At 37.7% G+C, this 27,566-nt stretch overlaps 1 protein-coding gene across 3 annotated transcripts in view; it reads left to right on the top strand.

The window, feature by feature from the left end:
* LOC114454366 (RNA-binding Raly-like protein) overlaps positions 1 to 24,402 on the top strand; it is a 143,416-nt gene extending 119,014 nt beyond the window's left edge. For all 3 annotated transcript variants that reach the window (XM_028434793.1, XM_028434794.1, XM_028434795.1), the window contains 7 exons: positions 4,435 to 4,510; positions 5,255 to 5,302; positions 6,234 to 6,409; positions 14,524 to 14,640; positions 19,490 to 19,659; positions 21,958 to 21,995; positions 24,066 to 24,402. In XM_028434793.1, coding sequence (XP_028290594.1) covers positions 4,435 to 4,510; positions 5,255 to 5,302; positions 6,234 to 6,409; positions 14,524 to 14,640; positions 19,490 to 19,659; positions 21,958 to 21,990 — 620 coding nt within the window. In that variant the 3' untranslated portion in view covers positions 21,991 to 21,995; positions 24,066 to 24,402. The remainder of the gene's footprint in view (positions 1 to 4,434; positions 4,511 to 5,254; positions 5,303 to 6,233; positions 6,410 to 14,523; positions 14,641 to 19,489; positions 19,660 to 21,957; positions 21,996 to 24,065) is intronic.
* Positions 24,403 to 27,566: the final 3,164 nt, after the last annotated feature.

Raw genomic sequence — 27,566 nt, forward strand, 5'->3', positions numbered from 1 at the left:
AGACATGTTATGGTTGATGTGTTTATAGTTTGTTAAAAAAAAAAGCAAGCGTAAGACAACAAATGGTATTAACAACGGCCAAGTTACAGAAGGGACAAAGCACCATTTAAACTATGTGTGGGTGTTATCCATTTCACCCTACTTGATGGGTTTCAGAGCTGTTTAGTTCCCTGCATGTTTAATGTCAAGCACAGAAGTTAGCGCGTGTGGCCTTATCCAATGAGATATTGTACTGCAATGAGCTACTGTAGCTGGAATTGCAAGACAAGAGGTCATAACATTACCCCTGATTAGTATTCTCTTAATTATCCAGATGGCATGAAAGTTTTCCTTTCCTGCTTTGAAAATGTACAAGGGTAGATTTAATGTTTTTGTTGCCAGCTTATCAAAACCTTATTTCAGATATATATTTTCATTCTTTGACTTTCACATAACAAACCACTCTTGAAATGATGCTGCATGTAAGCCTTTGCCTTTGTTGCTATGGAACAGAAGCTTAATTGCAACTCTGTGTTTTAGTGTTTGCTCCTCGTGCCAAATGATAATAATTTAGTCTCTGAATTCAGTACCAGAGTAAATGTATTGAAGATCGAGGGAATTATAGGTTTTGCAATGCCATTAGTTAGACTACAGAGTGCCAGATTTTCCTTTTTATTTATCTTGACTACTGCAGTGCCCGTCAGAAGTATGTATTAATATAGTGGGAGCTTAAGTAGAGTTGTCAATTATGGCCAAATGAGTCAGGGTCTACGGCCGCCTGAGGGTCTGCGCGCACACTCGACTCTGGGTCTCGCCTGTTCAGGATCTTTGTGCAGCGGCGAGTTGGACCTCGCCTCTCGCATTTGTTCGCTTTCACATGCTGGACGTCTCCGCTCTGTGCGTGGCACAAGCGGTTTTATTGTCCTGATGTGTACAGATTTCTGCCAGGCTGGCTGATGTACCCTCGATAAGCTTGTCTGCAATACGAGAGCAACCACATCCCATTGTGAGACATCTCACGAAATATTATGAAATAGAACTTTAGGTTATTTAGATAACCTCGGTTGTTTGAGTGGGATGTCACTATGGGATGTATACTCCACATGCAGCCTTCGGAAGCATTTTTTTTCAATCTGCCAATCCGATTGGCTGGTGAAACGTGTCCAGAGACACTCCCAACTCCTATAAGAGGAGGCGGACAACATGCATCATTCAAAATAAGCACATCTTCTCACTCTCCCTGCAAGAAGGGTTGTCTGAGACGTTTCACTCATATCCAACGTGCACCAAACTCGAAGGATGTCAAGGGCAGTGTTGGATCCGAGTAGCCTCGAGTGTGTAGACAGGCCGCCCACTGGTGTGTGAATGCCAGCGATGAGGACCAGCGTGCACCGGACCACCGTAGGCATTGAGGGCAGCGTTGGGCTCGAGCTGACAGCTGTGAGCTGGCGTCTGGAAGCTCGAGACCCTGGTGTGATGTCGAGTGGAGCTGGGCAGTCCACTGGTGTGCGTGGTGAGTCAACACCCACCGGAATGTCAGGGACATCGAGGAAACCGAGAGAGAAAATTCAAAAGCGAACGTTTCGATGTCCCTCCCTGAACAGCTCTACTTCCTCCCCCTGCCTCTGCCAATCTACCCGAAGCCAAGCCTCTACTTTTGTGTATGCGCATTGCAGAACATAACGATGTTTAACACACCAACACACGTGTAGTGTTGTTTTTCACTAATAAAACACTTATGGTAGTTTGATTAAAACATGTTTATTACCTGTCCATAAGAAATATCACTCCGAGATAAATTCTGTTGCGGTCACGAAGACGTTTATCCGCAAGCTTTTTTCCTGGACTTTTCTTTAGTTTTTTAGTAGAAGCTTTGGAGTTTTGGAGCGCTCCTCCATGATGCTATGCTGCACAGAGTGATACTTGTTTACTGTTGTGAAGTGCTGCCTTTTTTCGTGCACAGTTTATGCATGCGCATTCACTTTGATTGACAGTTTCCGCTACAGGAAGTATTAGAAATATTGGACGTGTTTGTTTAGTTTAGTGCCTACTTTAAGCATGAGTCCTTTGATAGAATTGCAACATCTTCTCCTTTGGGAAGGACTAGGTAAATATTTTCCCAATAACTTATTATTAATTGGATTCCACCGGTAGTATGGTGTAAAGGATTGTAGAGCAGAAATCAATGATTTGAAGTACATAATTGCATGCAAAAACAGTATAAACAGTGCCTCTAAAATGATCTATGAGGCTCTAAACCAAGAATCTTATTTGTGTGATTCGCCATCACAGAGGTTTTGTTTACGCTCTCAAGGGCACCTTTCCTCTTGGTGCAGTGTTCTCACTCTCGTACTTCATATATCCTGTTTTCATGCTTCACTTCAAATAAACATGAACATGTTTGCAAAAGATTTGAGTGTCAAAGACAACATGTAAAAATCAATTAATAGGATTTCAGACTGCCTCTGGCTCGACGAAGCAGAACAATTTATTATCTTTCATATTTATGTCAGAAAGTGAAAGTTTATTTACTTTGCCGATGTCTGGCCAAAGCCTTTGTTAAAAAAAATAAATAAATAAAAATAAAAGTAAAGCACATATTTTTCTCTGAAGTCAGGAATATTCTGTACTCTGCTTTTTCTGTTTGTAATGTTGCTGGACAGATTCATCAGTTATTTGGAGGTAGGTGCTGAACTTGCCCCCCAGAAGCCACAAAGATTAAATACATGACAAACAAACTAACAGCCAACTTTTTTGCATTTAAAAATTATTTCATTCTTTTGGTTCTTTAAGGATCATCTCTTGCAAAAAAAAAAAAGGTGTCGAGGAGTTGCGTTTTAGTTTTCCACACCGTTGGAACTTTACAATTACTGTAAATTACTGTCATAGTAAATATGTTTTTTATATTAAAATGAAAATAACTATTTGGTACAACTTGGATTTTCTTACATAGGCTAATGACTATGGCGTAAATCTTTATTGTGCCAGAAACTTTGTTGCATTAACATTTTTTTTTTTTTGGTCCTTCCCTAAGGCAGTTTTACACTGGTATGACTTCTGTCTTTTCCAATATTGGGTCTTTTTGAGGAAAAAACTGTTAGCTTTTTGGGACGAATATTGAATCACATATAAAGTCATTTAAAAAAAAGGGTGAAATAAATGTTTTATAATACATGAAGCCACAGTATTTAAATGACTTTAAAGGGTTTTTTAAGTGTTAAAAACGTTTAATGACATGTTTGAATTGAATATATTGCTAAAGGCGTCATGAAGACATGTGACCTGTGCAGTTTGATATTTCTCTTCCTTTCACTGTTAATTTCAGAAAGAAATGTCATTATCAATATCAATTATCATTGACATTACAAAATGTTGCCTAAAACAAATAACGCAGAAGTAATAACAATAATGATAATAATAATGCATTGGATTGTATATAACGCTTTATCATAGACACTCAAAGCGCTTTACATTGATGTGCATTATTCTTTCACTCCACACACAGTGGTGGTAAGCTACTATTGTAGCCACAGCTGCCCTTGGGCAGACTGACAGAAGTGAGGCTGCCATAGTGCGCCATCGGCCCCTCCAACCACCACCAACACTCACTCACACACTACATTCATACTAGGTGGGTAAAGGACACAACGACAATGACTTGGCTAGAGTGGGATTCCAACCCCCAACCCTTTGGTTATTGGACCCACTCTACCACTGATCCACAGTCGCCTGGAGAAGTCATGATTGTGTAGATCTATAGATGTAGAACTTTTGACTTTTAAATATCTCATGTTCTTATACGTTAGGCATGAGTGGAAAAAACATGTCAGTTTATTAAATTCTATAGTAACCGTAAACTACCGTAATCTAACACCCAAGTTGAAGGGTTAAAGGTCAAATGTGGACCGGTCTGGGATTCAGAGGTTTCAGTGTGAGCGTCCCATGAATCTGTAGCTGTTCTGTGCTCTCAGGGTTTTGTGTGTTGTTGATAGGGCTAAGCATAACAGTTACAGAGTCTCTGAGAAATTCCTTGGTAAATGTTATCATTACAATAGTATCTGGCCTGCTTATTGCAGTTTGACCAGAACTGACCAGGAGAGATTCTGTATTCACATATCAATCTTCAATGGAGCTGTTAAAGCGAGTAATGATCTGAAATGTAGAAAATACACGATCTATGAATGTTTTGACTTGTCCTATGGTTTTCTTGGTTGTGCCTTACATCAAGTCATGTGATTATTATTTTTGATTATGGCAATACTATGACAGGAAAAACCTCAAAGTATGTGAGAACCAGTGGAGTATTGTTTAGTGCAGGTTACAATGACTCAATGTGGCTAAATTAAGTGTTACTACGACACTAGGATGGATTTTTCTACCTGCTAACAACAGTAGCTGACCAGAAATGAAGTGACTAACGTTATGTTTGTTTCTCTGTTATTGATGGTTTTTCAGACATTAACATGGCGGGTGAGCCCAAGCCGTATCGGCCCAAAGCCGCCACCAAACGGCCGCTCTCCGCTGTTTACAGGTATGACTTCCCCTGACTTCAAAACAACCTCTTTTACATGCAGACCTGCAGCTCCCATCATAAATATTAATGATTTACCCCCTTGCTGCTATGCCTACTGATAGAAATGTGCAGCAGAATTTACAATGTGCTGATTGCTATTAAAATCATTTTTTTCTGCTTTCATATTAAATTTCCAACACTGTTCACGTTTCACTAGGTTGACCAAAATGTTATTTCAGCTTCATTAAGCATGAGCCTGATTTTCTGTCTTATACACGTTTCCTGCTAGCACACGGATCAAAGCACTGCATGTTTTATAATAAACGTGTCAATCAAGAAGAATATATCTTCTGAATTTATTAAAAGTTTCATTTGTATTTTATTATTATATTTTATTGAACTATATATATATAGAACGAAAATACTATACATGTCTGTGAAAAAAGATCCTATTTTTTCACTTTTCTCTATGAATTCTAAATAGGATGAAATATCAATGTATGTAAATAACTTAATAATAAAAATAATTTTCTCCTCACTTTAGTTTTTGTCCTCTAAATCTTAATATTTGTTGTGTGATCGTTGCGTGTCACCCTTTAAACCCTTTAGACATAAACTGCAGCATGTTTGTTAAAGTCATAACAGCTTAAATATAAATGTCTTACTTTTTGACAGATCTGATGGAATGTCTTTTCATTTTGTTATGTCTTTTCTTCCTCTATCTCTACCCTTGCTTTCTTCGCCATTTGCTACCACAATCAGTGGCTATGAGTTTGATTACGAGTACTACAGGGACGATTTCTACAGCAGGTTGGTATTAAATGACACTCACATTTCCTTTTTTGTTAGTTGGTCAGTTTGTTTTTGTTAATACATATATATATATATATATATATATATATATATATATATATATATATATATATTTTTTTTAACATTCTAGAAAATGGATGTGTCAGTTTTCATTGTCATTCTGCACTCTCCTATTGTATAGTAGTCCTATTTTAACAGAATGTTACACAGAACAAAGCAGAAATAACTGGGGGGCACTAGAATTATCTTGCTGAACCTTGAGAATGAAAAATAAAAAAAATGTAAAAATTAAAAAAAAAAAAAAAAAATATATATATATATATATATACATATATATGTATGTATAAAATATAATTATATATTATAAATATATAAAATATATATATGTATATTTGCAATTTATTAATGAAGATGATAAAGTGCTTTATCACTGTTCTAAAATACCTTATTATAAATGTTAAGTTATTATTAGGAGATTTGAAGAAGAACAGTAGAAATTGTATTTTATTTTTTAATGGTAATTATTTACTTATTTCTATATTATTTTTCTTTGTAGCAGTTGCTGCAACTCATTCAATGAATGGTTTTGGTTGGCCCCTATCTTTTAGGTCCAAAACGCTAATGTGGTACTAAACATTCTGTCAGTTATTGTTCTGCTGCTGGTTAGAGTTTATCTAAAGGTCAAACAAGCTGCTTAGTGTCATTGGTTCAAACTCACTCCTCCACTTTTGACATTTAGATTACACATCTTGTCATCCTCTTCATGTTATTTAATTGTGTGGAGGGAATATTTTCATGCTTTCTATCTGATGTAGTTAGAGTATGAGTAGGTTTTATTGGTTAGAACTGTGTCTAAAGACGACCAGACACATGTCATGGTAAATTAAGTGTCTCAATGTAATGAACATTTTTGTTTCTTTTCTTTCAGGCTTTTTGACTACCACGGCAGAGTGGCCCCCCCACCCAGGGCTGTGATTCCTTTGAAACGCTCGAGGGTCCTGGCTCCCTCCTCCCGCAGAGGGAAGACATCCTTCCCTTTCAAAACATCATCCTCTTCCTCCTCCTCTTCCTCCAGACCTCCCACATCCTCCTCTGCCGTCAAACGTACGTAAAGAGCATTTTACTTACATCGCGAGACGTTTTTACATAACGCCATTGTTTATGGTTCCAGTTTGTCAAAGACCATCAACTAATTAGACTAATGGTATTCAGTCAAAGGCTTTGTGCCTTTTACTGCCTTAAAACCAGGGCTCTTAGAAATGAGCCGTACCTTAATTCAAGATGTGCTACTTGTGGAATGGTACTGAAAATAAAATATGCACTTTGCTAAAAAAAAAAAACACTCTATACTGCAAATTAATGAAAAATATTGAGCCGCAGACAAAACCATAATCCAAGTGTTTTTCAGCTGCTCCTATTCAGGAAATATGGCCAATAACTCGTCCATCACATTTAGACCCCTGAGTAACCTTTGATGCATTACAATACCCATCCATCCATCCATCCATTTTCAGACCCGCTTTTTCCTTTTACCAGGGTCACGAGGAACTGTTGCAGCCTATTTCCACCACTCAATTATGGAGAGAGATTTGTCTAAAAAATATTCACAAATAGACATGTATTTTTCACATGTTTTTCAGATCACAAATACATCCAAAATGTCCACGTGTTTTATCATTTGTTTGTGCCTTCATCAAGTGTAAATCTTTAAATGCGTTTGTGGATTGGCCGGCATGTGAAATTATTTTTGAGACAAACGTAACGCAGCTTCACTCAGATTCACACACACACACATAGCTGCCCACCCACATGTGTGGAAAGCGCCCCCACCGCCCCCTCCACTAGGAGGCAGTATTGAAGATTAATTCCATTCACCGATACATCCATCCATCCATCTTCATACCTGCTTATTCCCGTTTAACAGGGTCGCGGGGGTCTGCCGGTGCCAATCTCCGGCTCTCATAGGGCGCTGGGCGGGGGTACACCCTGGACAGGGCGCCAGTCCATCACAGCATTCACCGATACAAGCTACAAGAATATCTAATAATGTCAAAATCCACAAGCACAATTGAAGAATTACGCATGTTAATTCATGATAAACACACACACACAAATGATAAAACACATGTAAATTGTCTATATTTGTGGACATGAAAATGATGGATCCATTTGTGAAAATTTTTGAGACAAATCTCTGCCTATACTCAATGGGCGTTAGGCGGGGGTACACACGTTACAATATCCTTAATGTAATTATGGGTAGATTAGGTTCTGCTTTCCAAAGCTATGTTACTGGTTTCACTGTGTGTTTCATTGTTGCTAGTCCACGTGGTGTTATCATCATCAGCAGCAGCTTGGTCCGCTCTGTCAGGAGGACCAGCTGCTCATGGTATTACAGAGCAGAGGAAAACATATCTGGTATTTTTGGACAGAATCAATGATATCTGTTCCCTCTCCGAGCTTGGCTGCTGTGTGTTTGGGAGACCACGGTCCTGACAGGACAATGATAAATCACTGTTTACTCTAGAATTTAACATTGATAGATTAGACAGCAAATGGCTGCGCTTCCCTGAATCACTTGGTTATGAACACATTTAACCGCCTCAGCTATACAAGCTTTTATTTTCTTGAAAAAACAAGCCATCATTTAATCGGATCAAAATGAACACAATATTTTTTTTAAATGTTGCTCATTAACCCAATCAAGATGTCTGAAGGTGCGTGCAATACATATATATATATTATTATTATAAAACGGTAAATAATGTAATTTAAAATTATTTAATAATTATTTAATATGAGACTTGATATATTTTTAAAAGTAAATAAATTAATTGAAAATAAACTATATAAAAATTAGTTAATTAGTTCAAATTAATTTCAGCTGCTCACTTCATGAAAGACCCAGATTAAAGAGCATCATTCATCTTCTTGTTAAGGCACCAGGGACACAAAGTCACCAAATGCAGAATTAAACAAAGGAAAACGCACGTTACAATGATTATGGAGGACTGCCATGGCTTATTTCAGGGGCTTTAGAGTGGGTACCAGTGACCACTAGGGTTGGGTAGGCACGTTGCAAATCGAGACCACCTATGACAATTTCATATGTTTCGGCTGGCAAGTGTTATTCAAACAAAATCAACATCCATACTCCCCCAACAAGATATATCTCATGACACGGCAGCACATCCGTAGTTTGTGTTGGAAACACAGAAACACGGGGAAAATGACAACAACAACTCAGAACAGCCTCAGTGAGGAGCATCCACAAAGTCAATCCTTCCTTTTGCACCATTCACCATGGAAATTATGAACAATGTTCTGACTTTACCATTGCTGAAGGTCTGGTAACTCAGGTGTTGGTCTCCCATCTTTTAGAAGCTGTCGTTTTTCCTCAAGAGAAAGTTTCTTTATCGTCTCTAGCGCTGTCATCCTGCCTGTAGTGTCATCCCGCCCACGAGCTCGAGAACGTAGCAGCAGCAGCAGCAGCAGCAGCCACGCTGGATCAATTCACTAATGTACTGTGAACTTACGTATAGCATTTAGCGCAGCGTAGAGAGCTGCCTTTTTACGTAAATGGTTGTCATCTTGGGGAACTGACTGCGCATGCGCAAACACATAAAAACACGCAGCCGTGTGCTTTTGGGAGGGGGCGTGGCCTCCTCCTGCCTAACAGCGGAGTGAGACTGTGCAGCCGTACCAGGAAATAGCGCTGTTTAGTAATTTGGTCTATGAAACACACAAAATGCTGACACTTTCAAACTTACAGGTACTGTAGGCTATTGGAAATTGAAAAATAAATAATTTATAATTATATTGTGATAAAAACAAATAATGAAAATATCAATTCACCGTTGGGTAGGCACTGCCTACCTTACCTACCCTGACTGCACGTCACTGTTGGGTACGCATGTGGTGGCGGAGAGAAACCACAAATAAAACTACTTTTAGCAGTGCTACACAGAGCATTTCATATATCCCAATTATATATATTTATATATATATATATATAAAACACTCTGTGCTGTGACCCACTTGCTCTTTGTCAGGATTGCGAGGTCTTTGCTGGTTAAAATGTATCGCTTTTAGTTTTGTGTTGTCTGTTTTTGTATGTGTGAGAAAAGCCCATTTATTTTTCAAAAGTGTTCGAACCACAATAAATTACAGTCTCCAAGCTGTAATTTATAATACTCTTAGAGTATTATATTTTATTGCATAATAAATTGGTTTATTTTCATTCCCTGCTGAATATAAATGGCTTGTTGGTTGAACATTTGATTGAAAAGGATTGGAAAGCATCTGTGCCAGTTTAAGTTGTTAGTTTTATTGTTCTGTTAATTATTATTGCAAATGCCATGTGTGATGAACATTGTCTAACACAGGGTTTCTCAACTGGTCTCACCCTGGGACCCACATTTTTCCACGCCCAATAAATCGCGCCCCATGTTTTTTCAAAAATAGCTGCTGAAAACACACGTTCTGTTTTTTTAAAACATAAATCTATATATTTTCCTGTGCAACATGCACTTCACAGCATGGCTGTCAAAAGAAAAGAGCCACAAAGAAAAGTGTCTTTCAAAATAAAAGACAAGTCCAACATGAGAGACTCCAAGTATTTATTTACTCAGTACAGGTCCGCGACCCACTTTTGGGTCCCGACCCACCAGTTGAGAATCACTGGTCTAACATACTGGTTGAGGGACCACATAGGGCTCGGTTTAATCTCAGATGTTCTGCTGCAAATATCTGGAACTGAATAAACAGTGATTTACGTTAAAATAGAAGATTTCCCTGTAATTTTTACTTTAAACAAATTGTTAATTTACCTTAAGCAAATATGAGCAATACGGGTTTCATGAAATAAACAAGTTATTTACATATTTATACATTTATGAACACATTTGGTCCTAACAGAGCATCTCCAATACCCTATGTGTGTAATCTGAATATTCTGAACGACTCCACAAGGCTTAAAACTATTTGTCTAGTTTTATTTTCATAAACCAACGACATGTGATCCTTTCCACCCCGCAATAAAATATCTGTAGTTCACAACGTGGTCATTAAATGGATCCATCATTACCTAATCTTTCCAAATCATATTGCATACCGAGTGTTGTTTCATTACTGTTTTCGTTCTTTTAGGCTGTGTTGACCTAAAGTTGTGTGTTGATAGCGATGCCCGATTAGCACTGGTTTTCTTCTTTTAACATGGCAAAATAAAACTAAAAAAGGCCTGGAAGACTAATTACTTGGAAACTGCTCCACAGCTTCTTATCATCAAAGGACGACGAGCAAAACTGCCCAGAAGCTTAGATGATGTTTGCGTTTAGAAATGTGCGTACGTGTGTATTTATGGTTGTTGATTTGTTAGTTTATGCAGATGAAGGCAGGTGATGCTGAGAAGGAAATGGGGATGCTTCAGGGTGTCATTCGCCAATATATATAATTATTTTTCTTGTCTCTTTTTTAGCTGCACTGATTTTCAAATGGGGTACACGATGGCACTACAGGGGGTACTAGAGAGAGAGAGTCGAAAATCAGTCTTGTGATATGACTGGAAATGATAAAAACTATAGAAATGAATCTATTCAGGAGCCACACAATTTGTGTTTTTCAACCTTCGGGTCGGGACCCCATGTGGGGTTGCCTGGAGTTTAAATGGGGTCCCCTGAAATTTCTGAAAAATTGAATTCGATTAAAAAATTTTAATTGTTATCCTTTTTTCTTTTCTTTTTTTAAATTAAAACTACACACAATCTTAAACAACTGTATTTCTATATTTTCACTTTGTGAAATTAATTAATAAAACTCTAGTTCAACTAAAATGCAGTAAAAAAAAATATATATATATATATATGAGCTCGAACATTATCAAAAACTAATTATAGAAAAATTAAATGTCTTAATGGTCACGATCCAAAAGAGGTTGGGAACCACTGCACTAGATATACTGTTTCTTTCCACTAAGGTACAAAATTTGATTCTTCAAGATGTGTGTTATAACTTGTGAATTCCATCATTATGCTCTATAGTTGTTTTGAAATAATTTTCTAAGCAAACTATTATAGTCGGACAACGGGAGCACTTGAGCCAACGTAGTAAGTGTTGGGTTCACTTTACAAAGTACTTCATATGCTGCTGCTTCTTCTATTTTCATGGCCACATTAATCACTGTGCTCGGTTCATAGGAGCAATACATTGACAAATATTGGGGCGACTCTGGACTTGCCAGTGAATTTAATCTTTTTTCAGTCTGAATTCTAGAGAAAGGGTTAAACCTGATTTTTGGAGGATGGAGTTTACTGCAAAGTAATCCGTCAAGAATCTTTCATCACTCATTTGCATCTTCTGCGAACGTAGAAGTGGATGTTTTATTCATAGGGTGAGCTCATACAAAGAAGCTGAAATATATTGGTTCTCCATTGTGCTGTGCTGCAGTGTGGGTGTTAATGCACACCAAAGTAACTACCTTCAGACCAACATGCAGACATATCACACCAGGGGGGGGGGTTTGATTTTCTGCACATCACATGTCACTGTTTTTCCAGCCAAAGATTTAACAGGAACTGGTGGGTTTGTTTACTCTAGCCTGACAGGGTCTAATAGGTGTCAAAGAGAATTTAATGTTTCCATCTCAACTTCTGCTGTCTCCCTCCTTGTTCCTAAAGAGATGACACACTCCAGCTGGCGAGGGTTGAGAAATGAGATTATCTCATTGCTTTATGGTAGAATTTTTTTTAATCTGCTCAGCTCGAGTAACGCAATAGTGTAGCTTCATTTCAACAACATTAAAGACCAGAGGGAGTTATTGATCACGTCCTTTTAGCTGCTATTTTTGTATATGACATGTCAAAGTTGGGACTGAAACGGTGACGTAGCACACTTATGCTTCGTCTATCCCATTTCCTGATACAGTTTGTGGCTGAAACCCAAAGCAAAATGGGATTTAAAGGCCAATTATTCATGAGGCAGTAAGCAGATGTTGCGAGAGGGAAAACTGTGATCCCATCTTTCTCACGCACTTTGCTCACTGAGCCAAAAAGCCGGCAAGTAAATTAAAGAAGGGTTAAAAAGCAGAGATAACACTGATAGCTTCTGTTTTTCTGTGGCTTAGCTTGATTTTACATTTTTACAAAATGCTTTACAGAATCAAATCATCACCTCAGTGAGAATATTTAGGCAAAACATACATTTGACTACACATCACATTCATTATGATTGCATGAAAAATGGCAGTATTTTTGTTGTTGTTTTATAGATTTCTGGCTATTTTTGTAGTTGTGTTTTTGGAGGGATTTTGATTATTTTAGTGTATTTTACTGTCATTTTGTTTATTTCTGTGTTTACTTTGGGGGTCGCCAGTTACACGTCTGCACTAGACACTCGAAAAAAATGACCCTAACCCTATGTAATTGACCCCCCCCAATTATGTTTACTGTGAAGTTGATCTTAAATTTTATTTCAAATGGCATTACAAAAGTCTTAAAGGTGACATATCATCCTAAATCCAATTTTTTAGCCCTTAAATGCATTTTGTTGTATATTTAGAGTGCTTAGAAGTACAGAAAAAATCAAATTAGTCTCTTCAGGTGCTCCGTTGATATCTTTATATTCTGTTTTGCTCATATTTTTCAATCTGTTTCGATTTTTCTATTCTCTATTACGTTTTTTGAACTATTACATCACAGTATTTGCAGCGGAACTGCCAAATTAGTACATCAACTCCAGGTCCAACACTTCGAGCAATCCGCCATTTTTATTTTTCTCTTTTATTTTGTAGTCCAAGCTCAAGGATGCCGAAGTTACGAGAGAATAAGTCAAAATGTTCGGTTGTTGGATGTAGTAACCCACACACTTCATTACACCGTCTCCCAGCATCAGAACCTTTTCAAAGTGCCTGGTTGAGTTTTATTTTTCACAGAAATGTACCCACATCTGTGGGTAAGGTCATTTTTGTGTGCGAAGCAATTCAAGGATGACTGCTTCTGCAACCTCCACCAGTATAAAGAAGGATTTGCCGAAAGACTTTGTCTGATTGAGGGTTCAATTCCTTCTATCTTTGGAGACGATGAACAGAGCACTTCGGTAAGCTGTAAATAACGCTAAAAAGTGTGACGATAAGACGTCCATGTCATTGTTTTGTTAGCATTAGCAGTTGCACCGTCTTCAGACTTCATATGTTAGCGCTGTGTGCTCGTTTTAGATCCTTGATGATATGGCCTTCGTGATTTAATTTAAGTCTAAAGTTTTCATTAGTCATTTCATTTTGCCGTTTTTGTCTTTGAAAAGACTATTAAAATGCATTTTGTGACGTTAGCTTGGCGCTAGCGTTAGCTCGGTGCTTGTGTTAGCTCACTTGTTAGGGTTCTGCAGGTTCATCATCTTCATTTTCATCTCGCTCAGCTGGGTCCGACTCTGGCTCGAACATGTAAGGCTGGATGGACAAGTCTTCCGTTGTTGACATTTTGTAAATAACATCTGAACAAAAAGTTTATGCGCCGCTACATAGCCGTATCTCTTCTATCAAACTACAAAAATGGCCGAGCAGGGTGGAGTTGAACCGAGTGTCACCTGAAGAGTGGGCGGGGTATGGAGTGTCTCATTTGCGTTTAAAGAGACCGCACCAAAACGAGTAGCTCTCAGAAGCACATCAGAAAAGGGGTAGAAAAGGGGCCCGTGGAGCTATAATAATGAGGAATTCAGACTCAAGCATTGCAGTTCCGCTTTATATAGACCACAACTGTATGATTTATATGTAAAAAGGAAGGATTTAAAACCATGATATGTCCCCTTTAAAAGGTCTTGAATTTACTTTGACTAAGGCTGTAGGAACCCTGTATATTATAGTAGACAGTACATACTCTTTGAGTTTGTAGTGTATCGTACATAGGGTGCCATTTCAAACACAGCCTAAGACTAAAACTAAGATGGCTGCCGAAAACAACACTGCTTGACAGGGCACACTTTTAGTGGATGGAAATGTTTGTTTTTGAGATATTTCCTTAAATATATCCATTAATAATGTAGATTATTTATTCATTTTTCATATGTAAAACAAAGCAGATAACTGTGGGTTAGCATCAGATGGATTGTGATAAATTAACAACAAACAAATTCAGGGTTTTCCTAAAAAAAAAAATGTGTATCTGGTGTTGAAAACTGATATAGAAACGATAAGTAAAAACAGTTCTGTCCATGTTTTTGTGCTCCAGCATTGAAGACAGACCAGCTTCAGACTATCAAGCGAGAGCTCACTCAGATCAAGATGAAGATCGACTCTTTGCTGGGACGCCTGGAGAAGATTGAGAAGCAGCAGAGAGTCGAATCTGGTGAGAAGCTGACACTTTCCAACAATCTGAGTTTGACGGGGACAAAAGGGAAGAGGGACATTAGAAGCACACAGTGGCCATAAGTCTAGGTGACACTGTGGGAGATAAGAGCAGCTCAGCTCTCTGTCAAAGCCACGGACAGGTGTCAACACTCGCCTTAAATAGGACGTCTTTATGGATGCCCTCCACAACATGACAGCCTCAGAGTGAAGGTCATTCACACCACAGCAAGCAAAAAGCTCCTGGAACAAATTTGGTTTATTCTGTTTTAGCTTCAAAGTAAAATGCTGCAGTAATTGGATCCTCACAAGGTTAAACTGCTGTGAGATTTATCAGGAGCAGCAGAGTAAAGTCAAACTACAGAGCAAAAACTCTCCCTGTAGCAATTTACACTAAAATACGAGAGTGTTGACCTTTAAACGGTTTTTAGTTTTATATTACTTGTAGAGTTTGGTGTCTTACATCTGTTCATTATTTAAAAAGTACCTTGCACTGTCTTCATCTAGACTTATAACTTATGTGATGATACAATATGTGCATTGCTCAGTGATGCATGTCTGCATGGGGATTCTTTTTTTTACTAGTGTTTAAATTATTTAACAATTAAGATGGACCTTTTTAAGCCTCCTATTATCCTCAAATATTACAAACACATTTTTCCCTTGGGGTCAATCTGACTGCAGGGAAATTTGCCTCCAGAAGATGATTTTCAGGAAATTGTTGACAGGTTGGCAGTTTGTTTATTAGATGAATACATAAATAACCCCTTGATAATGAAACCTTAACCTGTTCTGGATAGCGTCAGGCCAAATGCAAAGAACAGGTCTTTTTTTGTAGTTATCAAATACTACAAATCCTCCACAGCCTCTCTGTCCTCTGGTGTGCCACAGGGTTCCATTTTAAGTCCGGTTTTATTTTCACTTTACATGCTGACCCTGGGTTCAATCATCTCAAGCCATAACGTGTCCTTTCACATGTATGCAGATGATCTACGAATCTACCTCCGGGTTACGCCAATCTCCACAGACACATCTCTTCCATCCACAGGTGCCTGGATGACAGCTTCGGTTCAAATTGACCGCAGAGGAACACCAATGTGTGCAATATGTGTTGAGCTCATTAAAAAATATCATCATGATAATTTTATGTTTATCAATGGTACCCATCATTAGGAAAATCATGAAATATGAAGCAAAAATTAGTCAACTATTACTTTTTAAATGATAAACGTTGAATGGGGTCAAATTGGCCCCAGGGATAATAGGAGGGCTAAACCTGAGGCTTGACAAACATAGCCTTAATGTTCATCCTGCATTTAGTTTAGTTGGTTTTTACCAGAACAGAAACTGGGGCATTATTGTTGGTAAATACATCACACATCAGCTACTGTAGCTTTTTATTCAACTTGGTGATGTTAAAACACTGTGTGCTACAAACTACAACAAATGTGCACTTTTCTTTCATCCTAGCACAAATTGTTAGCCATCTAACATTTGCACTAACGTCGCAGGATTTATAATTTGATATAAAGGTTAATTAATTCTTGCTCTAATCAGCTAATTTACTGTGTGCCACCGTAGGTAATACTGGACAAATGTGTTTAAAAGGCAGCATGACTTGTTCTTAAATGTCAACAAAATCAAGGAAATTTTATATTTAGATGTATTAACTCTAATTGAAGATTCATTAAATGTGGATTAATGTTAAGTGTCAATCAATGTCACCATCCTGCAGCAATATACTATAGAACAGCCTTGTTTTAAATCTGTTTTTAATTTTCCTTACATCTCTTCATTCCAATTATTCTAAAATAATAAGAAAAAAACACACAAAAAACCTAATCTATTTCCGTGCTTGGAGAAATACACGTTGCACGTAACCAAGGACACTGTGTCCTGTTTCGTTCAGAGAACAAAAGGCGTGTTGTTGTTTGGAGAGTAAACAGGAGGAAGTATACAGCTTTTACAAAAAAAAACTACTGGTTTGAAAAGAGAAGTGCTTCCTGAGTAAAAAGCATCAATTATGGAAAGGTTGTACAAACAGCTTATGTCTACATGTAGAAATGCGTACATACCCAAGAGGCCAGTCTTTAAAGGTTCTATATCATGCTAAATAAATCTACTTATTGAGCTTTTAATCTTGTTACAATTTGTTTTTTTACAATGTTAATTCCTTATCAAAAACACCCCCCAAAGTATTATTCGGCTTCCTTTCCGCATCTCTGAGCAGTCCTCACTAATCCTGCTCTCTGAGCTGCTGCTCTGCCTTCTTCTGAAAAAACGAGCGGTCCTTCCAGTTCAGACTTTTGTGATGTCACCGCCCCCCTCCAGGAAATGCTTGCTGCCAGTGCCGCGCCTCCACAGTGAACATACACGCCCACTCTTCCAGAGCTAAAGGCATGCGAGCAGCCGAAGAACATCTTTTTTGATGGTCATAGTTTCCTTTCTTATCCAGTCTGCGCAGGTTTAATATATACTATAGTTTATTGTCATGTATGTAAATCTACATACACGAAATGTGTTCTCCGCATTTAACCCCTCCCTGAGGAGCAGTGGGCAGCAACGGTGTAGTGCCAGGGAGCAGACACATTTTTAGTATATTGCTTCGTATCGCCTTTGACTTGATCTAAAATGTAATATGGTTCCATGCTAACCACTAACAGTTCAATGTCCTTACTACAAAACTGCTCCTTGATAGTGATGTGCCCCGGATGACACTATCTATCATTCACAAACACAGCCAGACCCCCTCCTTTCCTCTTAGCGTTCTCCCTTGTCCTGTCGGCACGTAAAAGTTGGAAGCTGTCATATTCCACAACCAAGTCCGGTGTTGGCACTGAGAGCCACAACTCTAAACATCGGTAGGCTCGCCTCCCAGAGGTCCCTCTCATGCCGGGTTAGCGCCGCTAGCTTGTATATCTTATTGGAGATAGATCTAACATTCCCTATGATGACAGACGGGAGGACAGGCTAATATCTTCTCCTCCTTGCACGGCGCTCTGTGGATGTTGGGTCTTGCTGCATAGGCTGGCACAGCATTAGCACGGAGTGGTAACTGCTGATCTCGGGTGTAAACAAAGGGGCTGTGGCTCCAAGCAGAGTCTCCCAATACGATTGCAAAAATTGCAGGCAGCAGCAGAAAAAATAGTGTGGTTTGTTTATAAGACAAAAAGGAACACACCAAGAATAAAAATATAGGGAAACAAGGTAAAAAGAAGGGAAAAGCTGAGATGTGACCTGGAGCTGCTGAAACAGCGCTGAGACAGACTCACAATAACAATAGCCGCTCAACAGTTCTGGAATGAGGTCACCAAATCACTCTCCTCTCTAATGGGCTGCCACATCCCCATGTGCCCATCACTCTGTCTACTTGGCCACCATTCAAAACAAACTTGAATAAACACAACAATAAACTACTCCTCACATCCCTGACAATCACCAAGAAAAACATACTCATTAACTGGAAGTCAAAGAAAAATACAAACATCACACACTGGAAAAACTTACTCATAGAACACATCTGACTGGAACACTCACCTACCACCACTCAAAACTCAGGAGTAGAGCCCCTCTCTGTTTGGTCCCCCCTCTTTAACTTTTTACAAACAGTTTCTTGAGAACCAATTTCCTTATTCCTGACTCATCCAAACCAGAAACCTATTTACAAAATACATTAACTCAATTATTATTTGTTGTCTATTTATTTCTCATCTCCATGGCTGCCATCATTTTGTACTGTACTGTCTTTATTATATATGATGTATATTCATTCTACCATTGTCCTGTCTTATATGTAATATTTATTTATACAGCTTGTTTTATATATATATATATATGTGTGTATATGTATATATAAAAACAGCTGTCAGACCATTTTTCAGTGTGTGTATATAAAACTCATCTTTGTATCATTATGTCAGCTATTATTATATGTATTTTGTTATTGTATCATGGATATTATATACATATCTATTATATATTGGATTATGTCAATTGTATTTATTTATTTATTTTTTTCTTACTTTATATTTATTTTTATATGTGTATATATATTTATCTTATGTTTATTATTATTACTCCCATAATTATTTTTATATCTTATCACACACACACACACACACACACACACACACACACACACCTATACTGCAAGAAATTGTAAATACTGTTCCCTGGATCTATGCTGTCGGGTTAGGGTTTGTTCCTGTGTATTGTCTTGTATGTTGCAAAGCAAAATAAAATTTAAAAAAAACTATAGCCGCTTAAATAGCCATGTGTTTTACTGTAATGTGCAGCTTTTTGACTGAAAACAATGACAGTGTGTGGATAGCAAGAGCAAGGCATGAAGTTTGCATCTATCGACACGCCCACTCATGAATATGCATAAGTAGGCACCAACACAGCCCATTGCTCGGAAAGTGACTTTTCAGAGGCTAAAACTCTTGAAAACAGGCGAGTTTGGGAAAATAAACCTCAAATACTATGTTGTTGGGGTTCTTAGAACAAATGGAGATGGGTGAAAAATAGCATAATATGGTGACCTTTAAGAGTTGGCATTATTGATTGAACCTTTTTCTCAAGGCACCTTTGATTATGCACTGTTTGAGAGTAAAAATGTTGTTCTTTGGAAATTAATTATGATTGTTCTAGATCATTTTGTGTTATGAGTTTATTTGGCTGCATTTAAATGCAGCTAAGTTTGTGATGAGGAATTATGTGTATGGTGTTAGCAGTGTACATGAACAATAACTCTGGCAATTACTGTTAAGTTTAGAAACACAACACTGTAGAAGTTGCACACCTTACTAACTCTGTTTTCTATTCCCTCATTTTATTTTTTATTTTGTCAGAGGTTCAAAGAAAGTATGAGGAAAACTGCAACTCCCCACACCAGGGCTCAGTTTCAGAGATGGCTGAAAACTCTTGGGAGGAGGCAGGAGATGGGGCACTGGACATGGAGGCCGGTGAGATGACTGACGGAGGGGAGGATGACTACGATGATGAGGAAAGCCACCATCTGGTAAGAGACTCTTGACAGGGAGGAGGAGGAAAAGTCACTTTGGAATATCTGAAGTGGGCTGACAGTCCTTTGCCTATTAACTTCTTTAAAACTGTTGTAAAGTCAATTGTCACTGATTTGTGTCAGATAATTAACTGCTCATTCCAATCAGGCACCGTACCAAAATCCCTGAAAGTAGCTGCTGTGAAACCTCTGTTAAAAAAGAGAACACTGGATGTCTCTATACTGGCTAACAATACACCAATCAGCAACCTTCCATTCATAACCAAGATCATTGAGAAGGTGTTTTTTGACCAATTGAGTCAATTCCTGACATTCAACAAAAGATTTGATCAATTTCAGTCAGGCTTTTGTTCTCATCACAGCACAGAAACTGCTCTTATCAAAGTGATCAATGACATAAGGTTGAACACTGATTCAGGAAAAGTATCTGTTCTCATTCTATAGGATCTAAGTGCTGCATTTGACACTGTCGATCATACAATTTTGTTGCACAGATTGCAAACTGCAATGGTTGAAGTACTACTTGGAGGAGTGAAGTTATTTTGTAAGCATTGGAAACTTTCCATATGACAGTTTACCAACGTCCTGTGGGGTTCCTCAGGGCTCTGTTCTTGGACCCCTTCTGCTTTGCCTTTATACGCTTCCTTTAGAACAAATTTTACAGAACTGTAAGGTTGATTATCAGAGCTACGCAGATGACACACAACTACATCTATCACTGAACCCAGATGACTATGGTCATACCGCGGTGTTGTATGACTGCTTAGAAAAAGTAAACTGCTGGATGAGTGAAAACTTCCATCAACTAAATCATGACAAGATGGAGGTGATTGTTTTTGGTAACAAGGAAAAGAGGACTGCTGTCAGTGAGTATCTTGAGTCTCGATCTATAAAAGCTAAAGACCAAGTCAAAAACCTTGGTGTTCTGATTGACTCAGATCTGACATTCAGCAGTCAGATCAAATCTATCACAAAAACAGTCTTCTACCACCTAAAGAACATCGCCAGAGTGAAAGGTTTAATGGCTCAGAAAGATCAGGAGAAACTGGTCGATGCTTTTATCTCCAGCAGACTGGACGATTGTAATGGTCTTCTGACAGGAATCCCCCAAAAGACCATCAAACAGCTACAGCTGGTTCAGAACGCTGCAGCTCAGGTCTTAATCAGAACAAAGAGGTCAGAACACATTACTCCAGTTTTAAAGTCTTTACACTCCTTACACAGAGGGCCTCACATAGCGACGGAGAAACTCAATTCAACTGTGCACTAGTGCAATGATTCTCAAACATATTTGGCTCAAGTACCCCCGTTTTTCTTTTTATGAATCCAAGTACCCATTTGTCTGACTACAATATTTTGCTGAGAATACTGTGAAAAAACAACTATTGAGTATAGTAATGGAAATTAACGAGTGTTAACACAGATTTTATAGAATCTGATTTTGTAAATAAATGGAATGTGCAAAAAAAAAAAGAATAAAACATCTTCAGTGCACTGGTTCCCAATTTTCAATAACAAAATTCCAGGCAACCCCAAGGTTGGAAAACAATAATTTAGTGCCTCCTGAATGGATTTATTTCAACACTTTTAATCATTCCCGGTCATTTCCCACCTGGCTTGGGACCAAGACTGACTCTTGTATTTTCAGTTAATGTTCTAATAAAGATAATTTCCATTATCATTATTATGATTATCATTTTTAACTAAAAATAAACATTATAAAACCCCATATTTTTTTATTGCTTTCATCTGTTGATTTTCCCCTCTCTCTCTCTTTCGATCTCTCAAGTACCCCCTGTAGTGCTAGGGGTAAGCGTACCCCATTTGACAAATACTGCACTAGTGCATTAGAAAGGTCTGTAAAGAACAAACATGCAGCTTTGGCATCATGACCTCAACAATGATTGAAATTTTCAGGGGGTAATTACAGCGGAGACTGAGCCAGGCCTTTCAATTCATTGAATATCAGCGTCTGGACTCAAGAATGGAAGAATAATTATTACCAGACTAGAATCTTGTTGAATATCTTTAGTTATCAAAAGCATAAACAGTGTTTTTGCTTTTTTGTGTGACAAACTAAAGTTATACAAGTAATATCAGATCAATAAATAATTTCCTCAGTCTGATGGACTTAATATTGCTTTGATCATGTTGTCTTTGTTTGCCTAGTTTCACTTGATGTTTATACAATGTAAAATATCCTTCAAAGATTCTCTCTGAGAGTCTCACTAAGAGGAGTTTTTCTCTATGTGTTGTCAGTGGTTTATTTTCAACTTTGCAATTTCCTCTTTTCAGATAGACAACCACGCATCAGATATCGACAACTGAGACGGGTGAGTGTAGTGGGCTCTACAGCTTTCTGGTTCTTCTGCCAGATTATGAAAACATCTCTGCATCTTTTACATCAACTCATAAAAAAAGTACTGCTGCTCTCCAAACATGCGTTAATCACTTCTCAGTCATAAGCTCTATGACATTTGGAAGAGCAGCTCCACTGAAGGGCAGCTAATGCTAGATTCAACAGAGGGAGATAAAATGGCGTTCCAATGGGCCAGAATTGCCCATAAACAACATTCATCTAATAGAAACGTGTGGAGGCGGCTCCTGAGGTATAGACTTTCTCAGGGTGTGGGTAATGATGCAGACACATCATTAGTGGGCCGGCTCCTCACAGCAGGGGGGCCTGGCTATGGTTCTCATTTCCAGATTGTTGATATAACGTTGAATAATATCAAGTCAAATCTGCTTTACTGTGTGGTTTGGTACTTGGACGGTTATTTTCTATTAATCTGGACAAAATTCAGCAGATTCTGGTTGAAGTAAAGTCTTATTAGTTGGAGTTTGGATTTGAGGCTGTATCTGCTTTTTTGTTGCACCTCAGAAGTCTATATTCAGTGTATTTTATGGTTTATTGAAGGCTTTTTTAGCTGAAAGTTGTCTTGATGGCTCTGGTATTGCATCAACTCATGACATTAGTTTGATTAACTTCATATTTGAGGTTAACAGTATCAATAATAAAACTCTTTATTTCAATAGTCCAGCATTTACATCATGTTACAGCATCCATGCTTAAACGTTACCCTTATGGTCAATATTAATTAATGCTGTCAAGAGATTTTTAAAAATTTGCAATTATTTATGCTCTGTAATTAATCTAATTAATCTTTCTTTTTAATCTCACCTAAAAATTGCTGATAAACGCCCTCAACTTGAGGTATTGTCATTTAAAGTAATTACATTTTTGTGGCAGATTAAAAGATTGATATATAACAAAGTGGCTTTATAAAGTAATTTATTATTGTTAACAGACTTAAACAGATGCAGGCGTAGCCATTTACATTCCTCTGTATTTGAGACGAGTCCCAAGTGCTGCTACCACCTTCAGTTTTGACCATCAGGGGAAAATATTGCTGTGTAATTTTGTCAATCTCCAAATAATAGAAAAAACTAATAAAATAAAACATCAAGTCCATATGTAGTTCTATAATTTAGCACATCAAAAACAGTCAGAACACTTTTCTGAGCAATACAATTATTGAACACCGAACTTGTTGCTTTTTCTTTCCTTCAGATAATTGGATTTATCCAGTGAGTTTGTTCATTTTTCAGTCATGGCCTTATTCATTTTGGATCCGAACCCTGTCAGCTTGTCCAGTGTGGATTGGAGACACGGCGTGCTCACAGCATGTCGCAGCTAGCAGTGTCCGCGCTAGCTGTCCATGCTAGCTGCTACATGTTTAGCACTGAGGTGGTTGCGGGGGCTGCAAAGCTTCGGTGATCTGCAAACTCTCTCTTTCTTGCACAATTTTCACAAAACTGGACTTTTGTTTTACATCCGGTGTTTTTATAAGCCAAAATTAACGCCAACGAAAGTACATCAGTCTCTCGTCTTGTATTGTAGTCTGTACATCAGTATTATGGCTATACCGGGAACCTTTGAAATGAAAACAATTCTGCGCTGTGTGGGGTGCAAAAAAAAAGCGATTAACGGCTTTATTTTTTTGGTCCATAATTTTTTTCTGTAATGAATTAATCACAATTAAAGTGTTAAAGTGACAGCCCTAATATTACTTATTTTGGCTTATTTTTGACATTTGGATATTGTGAGGACGTTGAGAAAAAAAAACGTCACTCTTTTTAAAAGTCCATCTGTGGCTGATTCACCAAACCACTCCCAGCGCATACATTTAGGAATCCTCAGCCTCCCACTCAGGGGTCCAGAGAATCTATGAATATTTTACTCTCCCAGGGAAAAATCGTAATAGTTGGTTTCAAGCAGGATTAGAGCAGCAGCTCCAGCTTACTGAAGAGACATTTTAAAAGGCTGGTCAGAAAGCACTACTACATAATTCTCTTCAGATCAAACGTGTGCTAATGCTATCACTTGTTTTCCTCCTCCACAGACTCTGCTGACCACTGGCATTAGGGTTCCTCATCACCTTCATGAGACCAAATGGATCTATGAGGGTTCAAGGCACTCAAAAAGGACTGCACGTTGTGTTCCAGGAGATGCTGATTCACATTCAGGTGAAAATCTACCAAGACTCATTTCAATGCATCAGCCTGGGTTTTCCTCATGAACTTTTATGTAATCTCTAAAAAAAGAAGAAAAAAAAAAGAAAAAAAGACGAGACCACACACTGATCCAAGTACAGATGAATAAAAGTGCACAGAAGACAATGTAAGATTTATTTATATTTATGATATTAATGATGTTGAAAGATGACATTGTGACACTGTTGCTGCTTTATTTAATTTTTTTTTCTTCAAATGTGCTTGCTGCGCTGTAACTTCTCAAACTGTTTTTTTTTTTTTTTTTTTTTTTTGTTTTTTCAATTATGTTCTGTTCATGCCCAAATATTCAATGGAGAAATGATAGTCAGATAATCTGCCATTCCATTACAATATGTAAAAAAAGCAAGAATCGCAGCTGCCGTCTGGCTCCGTTTCGCTCCAGCCAATAGCTGTGAGCAAAGATTGATCCAGCTGCTTTCATTTATCACACCAATGCCCTGTGGGAACATTCCATTATTGGTTTCAAATCCCACAAAAGTTTAGGGAGCAGAAAGAGTTACATCGAGTCTCAAGCCCATGATGTTTAGGAGCCATATCAACATTCTGCATTCTAACAATATTTCTGATTAATCCGGTTTTAATCAAATAGAAATAAATGCTTTAGTTGCATTGTGATGCGTTTATGATGTTTTAAGAACATTCAGAACATTGAGTGTTGGTCAGGAAATTGTGAATTAGAGCAGTTTATGATAATCCTCTGCATTAGAGCAGCTTACACTGGAAGCTCTGCTGTGCATCCCCATTACATTCCTGAAAATGTAATTAAGTCACTGCTTATTAGGCATTAGTATGTTCTTCTGTCAGCTATTGCATCATATTTTTCTGTTTTTGTGACCATTTCTGATGGCACAACCTGTGTACGGAGACTGCAGCTGATACATTTGGCCTTATTTATTTCTTATTCTATTTTTGCTTTTAAAGATGGTTCATCAGCTTCAAATGTATTTGATATTTTTATGGTCTGTGGTGAAGAAATTCAGACTTGTGTGATTAACGGTCTCCCACCTGAATTACTTTATATTTTATAGCCAGGGTTGGGGTATATTAATTTTTTCAAATACAACTACTGTACATCTTCAAATATCCGTGTTCAATTACAACTCAATATTGGTTACGGTGACCAACATTTTTTTCCAATTACAATTCAAATTAGAAATATTATTTCCCTCCTGAATGTCAAATACAATTATATTCTCCATTACTAAAATTCAATTACAATTAATCACAATATTTCAATAAACAATTAAAAAATGGAGCTTTTATAAATAAGCCAATAAAATGTAACCTTTCTCCTATGTTAGCTTTCATCTCTTATAATAACGGGGCAGTTTGACACATCTTAAATCAGCTGTAAAATACATGAAATATGTATACAGTATATCTATCATCTAATATGTTTTTAATCTCTTGGTTTCTTTGTTAGGCTTCTTAATCAATGAAAATATTGGTATTAATATTTCTGGTGTGGGCGTATACCCCTAGATTTATTTATGTTTAATAGTAAAATGATCCTGAAGAGAACTAAAAGGTAGTGGGAACACTTGATATTAAACCATAGACTGTAAAAAAAAAAAATGGACGGGACAATCTCCCTGGTGGAGTGAAGCTTTTATTTTTAGAGCTCCTGACTGGCTGCAGTATAGGTCATAAACCTCCTCCTCCTCAATGCTAACGGATGAGATGTGGGTCAGACTGTAAAGTTAAAATACACACACATCCAAACCTAAACTCTGCTGTGATCATTAGTTGTTATCACCCTACGTTGTGTTCAAGTGCTCATTTTTCTGTGAACTTTGTTTTAAATAGCTTATTTGAGGTTGAAAAATGGGATTTCAAGTCATACAGTATATGACGATGATTGACAGCGGCGGGTCTTGCCCTAGCTCTCTTGGTGAATAGCAGTTACGTACGTGGTGAAAGAAAGCCCACGCGTGTTTTTCAAAATTTTTAAATGGAGTATGTTTAGATATTTAACCTCTGTGATCTGAACAAGCCGTTGGTAGAATTTCCAGCTGGAAAGATACTTAAGTTCTTGGCGTAGCTGGGCTATGTAAAGTCATCAGGACAGTGCACTAAATGGGCGGGGCATGTTACCAGGGTTCCTCCCGCCAGACCCTACTGCGCAGACTGGTTCCAAATGACATCAAATTTTCCAGATGGAAGCGCCCCAAGCGCTGTATTTTGGCTTCAAGAACAGCTACAGTGCACGCCCACTGTGTTAAACATATTTTAATATTAACTACGTATGTGTAAGACATAAAACTATAAAATGGTTCAACAGGTTTGCGTTTGATTCAATTGTAATTGAGTTTTTTTATAGAATTTCCATTCCAATTACGAAGTCAATTATCTAAACTTAATTTACGATTACAACAGCAACTTTTTTTAACGTATGATTACATTTATATCTACATCGTATTTGTAATTAATTATCAATTACGCAATAATAATTGACCCCAACCCTGGTGTTAGCGTCACGCTCCTCTTTATTAAAATCTAAAGGTGTTTTAAAACATTGTTTCATATTTCTCATCTAAGAAACAGAGCGTTGCCCTCTGTGGCTGCTCCCCAGTACTACCGCACTCCCCATGTGATATGTTATTGTCTTTCATGTTTCTTGGTCGAGATGTATCTGAAACTGAATTGCCCCTCGGGGATAAATAAAGTTTTCTGAATCTGAATATAAATCAATCCTTAATATGCATTCCTTTAAAGTACTTCATGTGTGGGAAGCTCAATGCTTGTGTGAGCGTAATGGGTCATATAAGCTTGAAGCTCCTTTTTAGGCAGATGATAAAGGTGTATCAGCGCAAAGCAGAGACATCAATTAGGAGGCTGTAGGCTAACCCAGAATATCCTAAAATCAACGCCAAACTCTGTGTGTGCGTGTGCGTGTGTGTGTACGTGTGTGTGTGTAAATGTAGCAGAGGAATTCCAAAATATTATTTTAAAAGGTACCAGTAGATGCTGGCAGTGCCTGAAAATTAAAAGTTAAATTAAAAAAATAATAATAAACTACACCTGCTGCTCCATGGGGATGAATGAAATATGACCATGTGTAATATTTAGCATATCCGTAAACAGCAAATGCTGCCAAATTCTGCTAAAAGTTCAGTTTTTAAGTGTTTATTTTGCTTGAAGCTCGTTGGTTGGTTGGTTGGTTAACACAGTTGTGATGTGCTTTGCAAAAAGTGTTAGAGAAAAAATATATCTCATTACATCTTACAGGTTTTTGACTCAAGTGGTGTACATACATTTATTATGTTAATTATTATTAATATTAATGGACTAGAAAGATTAATTGTATCATTTTAAACTGCTGAAAAATG

This window comes from Gouania willdenowi, chromosome 20 (assembly GCF_900634775.1).
Source record: "Gouania willdenowi chromosome 20, fGouWil2.1, whole genome shotgun sequence".
NCBI lineage: Eukaryota > Metazoa > Chordata > Actinopteri > Blenniiformes > Gobiesocidae > Gouania > Gouania willdenowi.